Genomic DNA, 14,117 nt, shown 5'->3' on the forward strand with positions numbered 1-14,117 from the left:
GGGCCAGGGGTTCGATAAAGTTTATACTTGACATATTCTATAGCATTTTTCATATTAATATACTCTTAGTTTCCACTTGCATCGGGAGGGAAAATTGAAGCTGAGGGGAGAGTTGGAACGGGGTTTTGTTTCTACCGGAGTGGTCCAGATTTCAAATGTGCGTGCGTCAATTAAATTTGAGGACCGGATGCCCTACGTCTGGATATTTCAGTGGAAGCGCTACTGGTCCTTTAGTACCGAGGTAGCGCTGGGGTGACGTACTGACACGTGGGTGAGGAACCCAGTGGGAGAAACCCACGAGTCAGAGAGGGTACTCGAAAACTTGCGGTCTGCATCGAACATTCCCTGGTGGAAGGGGGTCCAATGGGGGCTGCTACGCGGGTGAGGTTTTCTCTCCCCCTCTCCTATTTTTTCACAAAAAAAAAAAAGCTGAGAGAGAGAGATGTGTTGCTTCTTTTCTTTTTCTTTTTCTTTTCTTTTTTTATTTTTTATTTTTTTTGCTAAAACAGGTATTTCATACAATATGAGTATGGATATATTCAATGGAGTCGGCAAACAACAAATCACGAAATGCCTGGGGCATCGCCCCCTCCCTTGTCCACAGGGTGCCTCCCGAGTGGTTAATCACATATGCTGCTACCCAGTCAGCCGCCCCGTTGGCCTCTCGGTACACATGCTTGGCCTGTAAGACCACTGCATCACTCACCATAGTCCAAATATTTCAAAGCAGAAGGTGTGCCCCTCCCCTATCATGCGGCCCTTCTAGGATCCAGCTGATCACGGTAGTCGAGTTTTCCTACAGTATGATCAAGGTAACTCGTAGCACTCACCGTATATGACACAGACTAGTCCAGGCCGCTCTCAGCTCAACTTCAAAAATCGAGATGTCAAAGATCTGACAGTCATCCGCAGCCACCACCCTAATACTCAGGCCCCTGGTTTTGTCCTTCTCTCTTGCCTCCATCCAAAACGGAACCGTTAAAATTGATCTTGAAAAAACTCAGAAATAGAGACTCTTAGGTGAAAAATACCCTATGAGTCGCTGCTAGAACAAAATGGGGGCTTTAGGTGTTTCGAGCTATCAAAGGTTCATGATCTAAGCTGCATGAAAAATCTCGTCTGTCTGTGTCCAAACACGCTCTACCACAAATCTCGAGGATGAACTGTGCTTACCAAAGGGCCGGTTGGCGGCTAAATTTAGTAAATTGTGCAGATTCAATAAATGGCTCCACCACGTCTCTTTCGTCCATGACCGCTTGATGTGCGCTACACCTTTGCCCAAACCTTTCGCAGTGAGTATATACAGCTCTTGTGTGTATGAGAATCACACACTATTCCCATCCCAGATTGCGTTTTGAGAGTATTTATTTTCCTTAATATTATTAAATTTGTACAATGCTTTCGAAATAATCGAGCCAAGCTCTTTATTCGCGGAAGCTCCGCCAAGAGATTGCGAACAAATCTTCGTCAGAAAAATCGCCGGTAAGATCGAGCCCCATTTCAGAAATTCCTCAGCTCGGATGCATTGGGGATTCGATCTCTCTCTCCTCTTTCTTTTCTTTTTCATGCGTGTATGCGATCTTTGATCTCTTAAAGATCTGATCTTTAGTTTTTCAAAATCTCAATTTTGTTAGTATTTAGCCCCATTTTGCGAGGTATTTGGTTTCATTTGATTAGCTGGATCTTATCCATCTCGAGTAATTCTTGGGAAGGATCGCTTTTTCTTTTTAGTTTCGATTCTCGTTCCTTTTTTTTTTCTCGGATCATTGTAAAAAGATTTCATTGTGACAGTTATAAGTTATTACCAGTAGCAATAACTTAGATTGCTGCGGAACGCGTTTCGGCGGGAACTCTTTTCTATCTAATTGTCAATCCTCAATGCGAGGAGCGGTGTTTTCTGATGATTCTTATGTCTCCAAAGTTTTTTTTTTTATTATTAGATGATTGCCAACGAAAAAAAAGGGAGGAGCGGTGTAATGTATGTACCCTATTATCTCTCTAAATGCTAATTTTTTACTTTGTTAATAGGAAATTTCATGGATACTTTGCAAATGGTACAGGACTGGTTGGAATGGTGCTTCTGATTTAGCTTGTCGAATTCTTGTTTTATGCTTACCTGGCATTTAGGTATATATTTGACTGGGAAGTATTCATTTTGTTCAAATGCCAACCGTTAGACTGCTTGGATATACATTTTTAGGGCAATTGTTTTTTCTGGGTACAGATGGCAATTGTTTTTTATTGTGTTTTTGTTGAAAGAATTAGTCTGAGTTGTCTATTGTCACTCTTTGTGGATCAATTGTATAGATATCCTTAAGCAAGGTTGTGCCCCTGGAAGTCTGAGCTTTTTTTTTTTTTTCCTTTTTTGAGCAAAAAATTTTAACCTGCATAAAATATCCTTCCTTTTCCATCATCATCATCTCTTATTAAATAGGACAGGCGTTATAAACTAGCAGAGAATGCATGGTCTCATAAGCTTGAATTCCTTTCCTATTATTTATATTTAATTGATCTCTTCTGTTCCTTGAAAGTGCATATCGACGTAAGCTCTGTTGGGTTATCAAGGTTTTCTATAGGAGGGATGAGCAAGAAGGAGAAAGCTTCCCCAGGTATGATTATCCTCTGCAGTGAATTTTCATAGGTAGCTATTATTTGCATTGATGGACAAATATTTAGTTGAATACATACACGGTAAACATTATACATCAAGAATGAATAACACAGTTAATCGAACCTATAAGTGAACCATAAGTTTTTAAGTAGCAATTATCACTAATTATGGAATCTTGATAGTGGATGTGCGAGATGCTGTCATGTGGCAGAATGCAAGATTCTATATTACATTATCTTACTTCTTAATTACTCTCTAGGTTAGTTTGGGTTTATGGATCATGATAGAGAGGAACACTTGGGATCAAGGTACGCGGAACCGACCGAACCGACGTACCGATACCGGTTGGAACCAGTACCGAATCGGTTCCGCTTTAAAAAAAAATGCGCGGACGTGCGTGCGTCCGCGTTCGGCCACAAAGTGGCAGTAAATGCCACTCTGTGACATTAAAAGCAGGGCTCGCTGCCCCGCGCGGAGAGCCCGCGCAGGGAACCGCACACGAGCGTGGGGAATCACGCGCGCGATTCCCTGTGCGTGGTCCGTGGTTCGCACTGCATGGAACGCGCGCAGGCGCGAGTCGGGGATAGGGCTGTCAACAGGCCGAGCTGCTCGGGCTCGGCTCGGTAAAAGTCCGGCTCGAGCTCGGCTCGTTAGTCAAACGAGCCGAGCCCGAGCCTAAAATGAGGCCCGTTTAAATTTGAGCCCGAGCCCGAGCTCGAGCCTGAGTAGCTCACTAGCCCAAATGAGGGCTCAGTCCAATTAACAATTTAATTAAGTTCCAATTAAACTTGAACTCAATCCAATTAAATTTTATTTGGCTTAATCAATTTAAATCTCAATCTGATTGAACCCAGTTAGATTTAGATCAGGCCCAACCCGAGCTAATCCAAATCCATTTAATTTATTTAAATCAAATTGGACTGGTTTGGGTTCGGACTCAACCCGTTAACCCGAACCAACCCGTTAACGGTTAACCCATTACCCATTCCCCCCTTCTCTTTCTTTTCCTTTTCTTCTCCTTCTTCTCGGTTTCTCCAGAATCCTCCCAACCCGGCAACCCCACCTCCATGGCTCCACCCCCGCCTCCACGGCTCCGTTCTTCTCGCCCCAAGCCCGAAGTCGATGCCCCCCTCCCGCCCTCCCCTCCGACAACGGCTATGACGACGAGGACGACGACGATGCCTTGCCTCCACGGTGTCGTACACCCGATCCCAGCACTTCGAGAAGCTCCGCCGCAAGAAGTTCCGCATCATGTCCGGCCGGGCACCCTTCCTACGCCTCCTCCTCTCCCTTCTCCACCCCCGATGCCGCCGCCCCCGGCGAGGGAGGCAACAAGCGCCACCGCCCCAACCCCCGTGCCCCATCCGGTCATTCCTACGCCGAGGCTCCCCCTATGGCCCTACCCCCCAGCTTTCACTCCCTCCCCCGCGGCTGTGCCCGCGGCGCCTGCGGCCGACGCCCGTGCCGGCGGTGCTCGCGGCCGCCCCCTTCTTTCTTCTCTTCTTTTTCTTTTCTTTCTTTCCTTCCTTCCTTCGTTCTTTTCTCCTCCGACGAACCACCGATGGGGATGAGGGATCGGGATGGGAATGGGGGATCGGGATGGGGATGGGCGGGCTCCGGTTGGATAGGGCGGGCTCTGTATTGGGCTCGGGCTCAGACTCGGGCACGGGCAAACGAGCCTTACGAGCTCAAGCCCGAGCCGAGCTGTGCCAAGCGAGCCCGAGCCCAATACAGGGCTCGGTACCGAGCTTGAGCCCGAGCCCGAGCCTAAAATTTTATGAACCGAGCCGAGCCGAGCCCGCAGAGGCTCGGGCTCGGCTCGGCTCGTTAACAGGCCTAGTCGGGGACGTGTTTCCCCACTCGCGCCCGCGCCCCCGCGCGCGGGCCTCTCTCCTTTTTTTTTCCTTCTTCTGTTCTCCTTCCCGATCCTTCTCCTCCTCTCCTTCTCGACCCTTCTCTTCTTCTCTTCTCCTTTCTTTCCCCCCTTCTCTTACGAGCAAAGAAGGGGCCGGAACCGCACCGGAGAACGGGCAATCCTCGTCGACCCGAGGGAGGAGGTAGGCTTCTTCCTCTTCTCTCTCTTCTTCTTCCTCTTCTTCCCTTCTTCCTCTTCTTTCTTCCTCTTTCTTCCTCTTCTTTCCTCTTCTTCCTCTTCTTTTTCCCCGGTGCCGGTACCGGGCTTGTATCGGTGCAAACCGGACCGGTTGGCACCGGTACCAAGCTTGAACCGGTGCGAACCGCACCGGTTCGCACTAGTACTGGCAAAGAGCCGTTCGGTTCCATCCCCTTTGGGGTCGGAACCGAATTCTGTGGCTGTACCGTATCGGTGTTGGCCGGCACCGGTACGGTATAGGCTGACCGATTGTTCCGACTGGTTCAGTAGATCTTGCTTGGGATAATTGTGAAAGCAGTTTCACAAGACAATCAATCACTTTCCTTAGCATTTTATTAAAAGTTAAAACTAATCATAGATTACTAGGCGGTGAAAGAATACTGGAAACAAAAAAAATGCTGTTAGTAATTAGAAACTTTTTATTATTGGTTTCTTAGAGGACTTTACAGATCTGGATGCCAATACTTGATGGGCTTTCATGGAAAATACATGGAGGATTGTCATAGGTAGTATGACAACATGGAGTGGCGCGAGGGGGGCAGGAGGTTAGCAGCTTAGACTGAACTGATCCCAATCCATATCTAACTAGCTTTATTTTAAAGAGCACCCAGTATGTAACAACATAGCAACAAAATTACCCCAACTTCCAGGGTTTGGCTAGCTGATCCTTTGTTATATTGTTCCCACAGAAGAACATAAAAATTTAAGCCACTACTCCTCGAAAGTCCAAAGTGACAAAATCAGGACAAAATAGTCAATATTTCCCCCTTAATCTCTTCATATTGTTGTTATGTGTGCCTTTCACTTATTTTATCAATCCATAATCGCCTAGTCCAAAGTGAATTCTGTAAGTCATATTAGTTGCTTATCAACATGAACCATTATGGGGCAATAGTCTCAAGGGCTGCAAAACATTGCTATGTGCACATGCTTGAACATCGGTGTCCAGGGCTGGCCCAAAGGAAGGCCTCCGGGAGGCAAAGAGAAGACAACCACGGAAGGAAGGGAGAAGGCAAAAAGGCACCGACTTGCGATGAAATAAAGAGAGGAGAGAAAGAGATTGAGAGAGAGAGAGAGAGGGAGGGGGAGGGAGGTTCCTTGCCCTGTTTTCTGTGTCTGATCGTGACCAAAAGGAAGCAAAGGCCCCATATAAAACGGGAATAGGAGCTGGCTACGAGTCTTCCCCCTTGATGGAAGCGAGGTGGAGAGTTTCCTGGCCTGCAGTTACTGCGTGGGGTTGAATGGCTGTTGTGCTGTGATGTTGCAGTTGCTACTAGGGTACTCACTTGAAGGGGAGATGGGACTTTATTAATAAGATGGAGTGAATTTCCCATAATGCCCCTACTTTCTCTTATAGAGAGGTCTCTTTCTGGACTTTTTTTTTTTTTTTTTGCTAAGGCGAGTGGATCATACCTGACGAGTACGGATACACCCAATAAAATCTAAAAATAAAATACCTTGGAGTGCTAGGGGCAACTCCCCATCTCCAATCCACAGGGTACTACTAGAGTGACTGGCTACATAAGTGCCATGGGATAACCTTTTTCTATTCTGCTCTTGCTTGACATGGTAAACAATATTGCCAAGCATTATCTCAGTTATTTAATCAGTTTCATCGGTCCTTCTTTTAGAGTAATTACTTTTCGTGCTTCCATTCAAGAATTATATTAAACTGAAGAGGCTTTTTTTCTATCTTTGTTAGATTCATGCATCTTTGTTGAAATAGTGTACTTGACAGCTATCTGTTTCCATATCATTTTTTTAAGTATTTTGTACTTATTAAAATTTTTTATTATTAAAAAAAAGGGGCCTCATTCACTGAATTCGCCTTAGGTCCCCAAATGCATTGGGCCGCCCCTGTCAGTGTCATACAAAAAATGTAGTCATAATGTTCACTAACATGGTTGAGCAAATGAACAGGGTAACGAAGCATGTATACAGACACATTAAATAAGGTGCATTTGTTTAAGTATAATGTTCCTGTACTTCATGATTGGCATATGTGAAATTGTTAGCTTAATGTAATGATTCAACTCTCTGTCCTTCGAGTTCCCTTAGCCTAGAAGACTTTGGATGGCTCTGAAGTGTAACTGTTGCATTATCTGAACAGCTAGTGTAAGGAAATTGAAGGAGTTATTGCATATAAGGGATAATCGCTTTTGTGCAGATTGTGGGGCTCCAGATCCCAAATGGGCGTAAGTGCTTCTATCTTTACAAATATGTATTCTAGAATTTCAAGCGTTCAAATGTAGCTTATAATTATTTATAGTGAATAGTTTCATTTTGTGCTTGTTTGAGATGTTCCAGATGTTTTTTTTTTCCATTAAATGTTTGAACTAAAACTTGAGAAAACATGTAAACCAATAACATATGATGCCACATGGAGTGAGGCCAAAAGCCCATAGACACATTTGTGTAGAAAGAGGAAGGGGAGAGAGGTGGAGAACAAAGTGACGACCAATATTGAATTCTTAAAATGGTTCATCTGATTGTGGAAGACTGGATTTTTAGCTCCAATTATGACAATAAAGAGAAGTGGGATGCCTGACCCGCATATTAAAGAGTAGCTGATTAGAACAAACTTCTGCAACAAAATAAGAGATTTCAAGATGCTCAGCCTCGTCAAAGTGGCAAACAAATCATATTTGGTGCTACTTGTTCTTTCAGGAGATAGGAACATTACTTTGGAAATCACAGGTCAGTAGTAGATTAGTGAAATCACCAATCTAGTCAACATTAATACATGCATGAAGCTTTAGATAGATGCAGAAGACAAGGAGAACAAGCAAATAATGATCCTGCAAGGGGAGCAAAGAATGTCGTCAACATAATCAATGTGAGAGATGGTCCAGTAAACAAGAGCACCAATGAGCTAATGATGGTGAATCTGATCTAGTAGTTGCCAGGACAAGTCGCTGATTGAAGCTCCATCAATTTATAAGTGGTACGAAATATGACTCCAGCAAGCAAGACTGATAAAAAAAATCAAGACTATAACCTAAGACGTAAAGAATATTGAAGAGGGTGAACATGGCCAAGTTTCTTCATCTAAAAGTGACACTATAGATGCTCTTCAATAAGCTCCAAACGTGAACATATGTTGCTACTAAGCAATGTGATAACAATGCCATCGAGAGATTGTTAGGCACAGGGAGGGAAAACTGGAATACCCCGACTCTTCTGCATGCTAACAGAAATTATTAGCTAACATGTTACTTGCTTTAAGCATTAATGTCAACAAGATTAGTAAGTCATGTTGGATCAGACAACTTAAAGGAACTCCGTAATAACAAATTGTAAATTTGAAGGAAATTTTTGTAAACTAGGAAGTTTTGCTGGAGAGAACCTATAATTATCCCATTGCGACTTCCTCCTTTCCATTTCCATAAAAAAAAAAGGACCTCCTCAAAGCAGCAAGAAGAGAAGAAACCAAAGATACTCATTGACTCCAATTCCCCATGAATGAGAGGGTACAATCAAAGTTATCAGATGTGAATTTAAGTTTTTAGATTTATTTATTTATTTATTTATTTATCCTTACCTAGTCTGAAGATTGGGGATTCACCTCTTCTTCCGAATGTTCTCGTCTCATGTTATGAATTATTCTTCAAGCACAACTTTGTCCATCTATTTTTGTTATTTTACCCCCTTTTGCACATAAAGGATGAAGCAACTAGCATTTATGGTCATTGAACTAATGGTATATGGGTAAAAATCATGTGTAGAATGCAGAAATTATGTTTGCTTGATGGAAAATATCCCTAACAATGGTTTGACTACTCTTCAAGTCATCTCTATATCTTCTTAGTGATGGTTTGTAGATTATCGAAGTGGTTTGCTATCCTTCATAATGATATCCGCTGACCATTGAGGTTGTCTTACATTTTTTTAGCGATAAACCTAATGGTTTGTCATGATCCTCAATCTTGTCTGATTTAGATTTGATATTTTTTGTTGATAGCTTGTGATGAGTCTCAAGAGCCTACAATATTTCCATGATATTTTGTCACAAACCAAGGTTGTCCAGCATTTTACTAATAACTATTTGTGGTAACTTTTAGGTTTATTAAATATTTTACTGAACTTGTCTTGGAGACTCCCTATCCAACAACTTGATGCATAAGCTAGGAGTCTCCAAATTATATGATTTTCGGTTTATAAGCAATTTAGAGATAGTACATAACATTCAAGGGCTCGGATCATTGATGTTGAATCTTTATTCTGATTTCACCTAACTAGATCTGACTTGAAATCTGGTTGACTGATCCTAGCTCACCTCTCTCTACATATATGTATATGTATATGCATGTATACACACAGACATATACCCAGTTACACACACACATACACATATATATATGTGCATTTATATGTATACATATATATGTACACATATTTATGTGTGTCTGAGCATGTGTGCCATTGCATACATGCACATGTGTGCGCATGCATGTGTCTATACCTATATATCTATATGTCCATGTATATATATTTTATGTGCATGCATGCTTTCTTGCTTTCTTAAGGCTGGATACCCATCAAATTCTAAATCTTAGTTTTTTATCATAATTATATGAAGCCATATGTCATTCTTATTGAAATACTTTTTTTTTTTTTTCTGATAATGGGCTGGTTCAGGCTCAGTCATACCCAAAAGAAAAAAAAGGGCCTGATCTAACAACCCCGAACAGTATATAACTAGGTCCACAGGCTGGCCCACTAACATTTCTACAGGGTAAAACTATGTGATTTATGACTTCTCAAGATGCCATCCTTTAATGTACCCATGTTTTATGCATTGCAGCCTAACGGATCTTCAATTCATGATTCGCAAATTATTTGAGTTTGGCATTATTATATTTTGAGAAAAGGTGATATGATTTTCTTCAATGAATATTACATGTCAATGAATAGCATATGACCTGCCCGTTGAGTATAATGCTCAGATTCTGAAGTTACTCTTATCAGAAAGTTGCAGTCCAAATGCTCAAATAATTTATTCCATGAATTGGTGCAGTCCAAATGCAGTCCAAGTAGGCCAATGTTGTACTAATCATTTTTTGATCTCACGTCTTTATTTTTTTTTCGTTCATAGTGGAGATGCAAGTGTGCAAAACATTTACTGCATGTAAGGAGAGGAATTATTGGTACCACTAGGGCATGAAGATAATGGGGCCTGCTGCAGGTTTGGGGGCTGCCATGGCTGAATGCATTGCAGCAGGAGAGTAGGAGACATAATAAAAGAAATAGGGAGGATTAGTTTAGATTATTGGATACTTATATTGCATGTGCTCGCATGCATGCACATGCACAGATGCTACTACATTTTACAGTGCATCACATTATTAGTAATTTAAGCTTGAGCCAGGCCAAAAGTGGCTCATGCCTGATCTTACATATTTTGGGCCTAAAATCCTGACCCCAGCTCTGTCAAAAGCCTGAATTTACTTAGCCTAAGCCTTGGCCTGAGCCAAACCTGATTACCGAGATTTTTGTTGTGGACTTATTTTTCTCCTAAAAGTCATCTCATGTCACAATATGTTGTTAATATCTACCTCATGGTCATTGTCTGCAACAATAATAACTCTTAAAACTAAAAGACAATTTGATCAATTGCCATTTCCTGTTGAGTGCCTGAAACTAGTGGTTGTAATAACCTTTTCCCATCAAAGAAAAGCTAGAGTATGACTTTATGGTAAGATTTTGCATTTTGAGTAATTCATTGCCTGTATTTTCAGGTCAGCGAATATTGGGGTGTTTATATGCTTAAAATGTTGTGCGGTGCATAGAAGTCTTGGCACACATATTTCGAAGGTAACATACATGGTGCTTCTCATGTTTGTTTTGACTGCTGATTCAGTAGTTTCATTTTACATGTTTCATCCTATTATTGTTCATGGAAGCAATTCAATATTTTGGCACCATCCTTGTGCATGCCTAATGTTAAAGTTCTTCTAAGAAGATTGAGCTTTTAAAATCTTGAAATATTACATAACATTGGATCAAAAATTTACATAAGAAGTAGAGGCCACTCTTCCAAGAATGGAGATCAAGTAAATGTATCTAAGCTCTACACTCATGCCGGCAGTTCATTGGTGAAATGCCTTATTTTTTAAGTAAAAAAATAAGAAGCTCTACCGAACAAGTGATTATGTGCTATTTTCTGCATGTATCTTTTGACATTAGTCTCCTTTCTAGCAGGGAATTTATCTTTTAATATTTAGCAACGCTCCATTTTATTATAAGAAAAGGCTCCCGATTTGTTTATTGTTTCTGCAAGTTTTAATTCTTGTTACTGTCATCATTGACCATCAGGTTCTGTCAGTGTCATTAGATGAATGGACTGAGGATGAAATTGAATCTATGCTAGAGGTTGGTGGAAACTCTTATGCCAATGCAATTTATGAGGCCTTTCTTCCACAAGGATATTCCAAGCCTAACCCAGACTCAAGTCATGAGGAGCGTGCAAAGTTCATCAGGTTGAATTTATATTAGATAATCAGTGTCTTATTTCTCATGTAATGAGATGAATGTTGATGTATAAGCACTTTGTCGTCCAATAGGTCTAAGTACGAGCTGCAAGAATTTTTGAAACCAAGTCTACGCATTGTTTCTTCAAATAGCTCTTCCAGCTCTTTCAGATCTTGTAATCCTGGAAAGGATTCAGAAAGTGGGTTTGATTTAGATCTGAGTCAAGTAAGGCTCCATTTTCTACATATACTATTATTTTAAAATTTTAGAAGGATTTTCTGCACTTTATATTATTTGTCATTGCTCCTTGGCATAAATATGTCAGTTGACACTGTTGGGTAGGGTCTGTTTCACCTGTCAATACCCTAACCACGTGGTTTTGGAGTTATCCCAGGCTGGCATGGTAGAGTTCATTGGAATACTGAAGGCCAAAGTTATAAAAGGCACTAACTTAGCTATTAGAGATATGCTAAGTAGTGATCCTTACGTTGTCTTGACTCTTGGCAAGCAGGTCAGTTATTTTCAAGCATCAAATCTTTTTATTATTTTGGGGGAAAACAATTTCAAATGTGTTTCTTCAGGAATGATTATTCAATTCCTTGTCAATTATCCTATAATCATTCTAAATATTCATTCAATGATGTATACCTGCAGGTGGCCCAGACAACTATAATTAAGAGCAATTTGAATCCAGTTTGGAATGAGGAGCTCAAGCTAGCGGTTCCTAAAAAATATGGGCCCTTGAAATTGGTAGGTGCTTCTAAATATGCCTTTTTTTCGGTTCATCAGTTATATCTGCCCTGTTGTACAGCCCACAGTCCATAGGTTGATGGATTGTATGCCATAGATGGTGACAGACGCCAAGCAACCAAGCAAGCTGATTTTGGCCACCCCTCACCATCCTCACAGCTCCTTGCAAACTTCACAACCTTTCTGAAGTGCCCCCTTTCCGTGCACACCCCCCCCCGCCCCCTTTCTTTTTTCCAGTCTGATTGTTTTGATTTGTTCTCTCATCACCTTGAACGGAGTCCACGGAGGACTTAAGGACCCACCACACTTCTGGCATTCTTAGCCTAGGGTGGCGATCACCTACAGTTGAGTTAGAGAGAAGTAAGGGAGCTAGTGCTTTTGCAGACAGTCTAAAAAGTGGTCCTTGATGTGGCCAATGCTATGGTCATGATCCTGGAGAGGTTGGTGAAGCTAGGGTTGGCCGGTTGAGGACAGAGCAGAGGATGTCAAGGAGGGAGACTCATATCCAATGACAACTAAGAGTGCCAGAAGTTGTGCTATGGTGTAGGTCAGGGTTGTGCAAGAGGGATTGAGCACCCAGATGTTGTTGGAGGGAGCTGGATCATCCACTCGAGATTATCGATGGCTAATTGGCTATTTGTTGCAGTTGGAGAGCTAAGGGAGGGTGGCGAGGAAGCTCCACCATGGCGAGGTGGTAGGACATGGAGGAGGGATAGGATAATAGTAGATAGATAAATAAATCAAACAATAATACCCAAGGCGTTGCACTGATTGAAGAAAATTTGCCATGTTAAAAATGTACTGTAGCATGATTTCCTCCCCCTCCCACCACCCAAGTTTTTTTTTCTTTCACACATACACACAGGTGCACAAGGAGTGAGAAAACCTACTCATCTTGCAGCGGCTAATGACCTAATAAAAGTAATCAATATTTCCTAGGAAGCTAATGTAAATTAAACCACTATTATTTTATAACCCGAGTTTGTCACTTAATGTTCTTTTGAGGTTTTTCTTTGTAACATTTTATCCTGTTTCTGATTGGTTCCTTAAACAGCATGTGTTTGATCATGACATGCTTTCCAAGGATGACTTAATGGGTGAAGCTGAGGTTGATCTTCAACCAATGATCACAGCTGCTATGGCATTTGGAGATCCAGATCTGCTTGCTGATATGCAGATAGGGAAGTGGTTGCAATCGAATGACAATGCCCTCACTAAAGATAGCACTATCAACATTGTTGATGGAAAGGTTAAACAAGAGGTGTCGCTGAAGTTGCAAAATGTGGAGTCTGGAGAGATAGAACTTGAACTGGAATGGATTCCATTGAGTCAGTAGACAAGTCGTCTCTATCATGATCGATCAAAGCTCTGATTCTATTTTCTGGTGCTTCATCACCTTCTCTAAGCAACTCTATGAAGTGATATATTTGGCTTCATCACCTTTTCTGGCGCTTCATCACCTTTTGAGAACTTTTTTTGATTGTTGTTGTAGATTTTCTGTGGATCACTGTCATGCATATTGTCGGATGCACAGCAGCTTTCTTGAATAAGTGTTTGATTTACTTTTAGTTGAAGGCTATCATAACCTTTGAAATCACCATCAGAGTAGGATTGGGAAGGTGCTGTACATGCACAATAACCTTATGCCCCCTCATGCATTACCAATAGAAAGGAAGAGGTTATGATCAAAATGTTTATTTCATTGGTTCTTCATGAGATTTAAAGAAGAATCAGATGATAAAAATTGAGACTAGTAAGCAGTTCTTAGGCCCGTATGATACATAGATTTGAAATATGAGTTTTGATTGTAACATTCATGTTGATCTTTGTATGTTTATTTGCTTTCAGAAAAGATCTTGTATGTTTATTTATGAAATTATTCATATCTTAATTGGGATAATCTTATTTCGGTTCCATGTTTGTGATCCTATGCTTTTGTAGATACCGGGAAGAATGTTGATTCATGTAATCCCTGAGCTGTGGCAGGACGGTTAGCTGCAACTGGAGATGTTATGACCTGTGCATGTAACCAACAGATTATTTCAATAACTATGTTTGGCGAAATTACTTGAAGAAACTTTTTTTACACTTTGTTTTTTGCTTTTTTTTTTTTTTCCTGTCCCTCAAAACTCACCAAACCCTACCCCTAATCTTATAAATATGTGAGAGACC

General features: G+C 41.4%; 1 protein-coding gene across 4 annotated transcripts; it reads left to right on the top strand.

Annotated features, from left to right (window-relative positions):
• Positions 1-1,328: 1,328 nt before the first annotated feature.
• Positions 1,329-13,762, top strand: LOC103710658 (ADP-ribosylation factor GTPase-activating protein AGD12-like). Of its 4 annotated transcripts, XM_026806068.2 has the most exons (11): positions 1,347-1,482; positions 1,941-1,978; positions 2,061-2,127; positions 2,532-2,609; positions 6,835-6,919; positions 10,463-10,538; positions 11,040-11,203; positions 11,288-11,420; positions 11,590-11,706; positions 11,850-11,945; positions 13,000-13,762. In XM_026806068.2, the coding sequence occupies exons 3-11, from the start codon at positions 2,109-2,111 to the stop codon at positions 13,279-13,281; spliced, it is 1,050 nt and encodes a 349-aa protein (XP_026661869.2). In that variant the 5' UTR covers positions 1,347-1,482; positions 1,941-1,978; positions 2,061-2,108; the 3' UTR covers positions 13,282-13,762. The 4 variants fall into 4 exon arrangements, with proteins under 4 accessions (XP_008794725.2, XP_026661869.2, XP_008794723.2 ...); XM_008796501.4 differs by lacking the exon at positions 1,941-1,978 and having other exon boundaries at positions 1,356-1,482; positions 2,029-2,127; XM_026806069.2 differs by lacking the exon at positions 1,941-1,978 and having other exon boundaries at positions 1,384-1,482.
• Positions 13,763-14,117: the final 355 nt, after the last annotated feature.

Source organism: Phoenix dactylifera, chromosome 1, assembly GCF_009389715.1.
Source record: "Phoenix dactylifera cultivar Barhee BC4 chromosome 1, palm_55x_up_171113_PBpolish2nd_filt_p, whole genome shotgun sequence".
Lineage (NCBI taxonomy): Eukaryota > Viridiplantae > Streptophyta > Magnoliopsida > Arecales > Arecaceae > Phoenix > Phoenix dactylifera.

What these genes read in the sequence shown, in the direction of transcription:
- LOC103710658 (XM_026806068.2), top strand. An exon ending in GAAGGAGAAAGCTTCCCCAG is followed by an intron (nt 2,610 to 6,834) that starts GTATGATTATCC and finishes TTATCTGAACAG; the next exon opens with CTAGTGTAAGGAAATTGAAG. An exon ending in AATATGGGCCCTTGAAATTG is followed by an intron (nt 11,946 to 12,999) that starts GTAGGTGCTTCT and finishes TTCCTTAAACAG; the next exon opens with CATGTGTTTGATCATGACAT.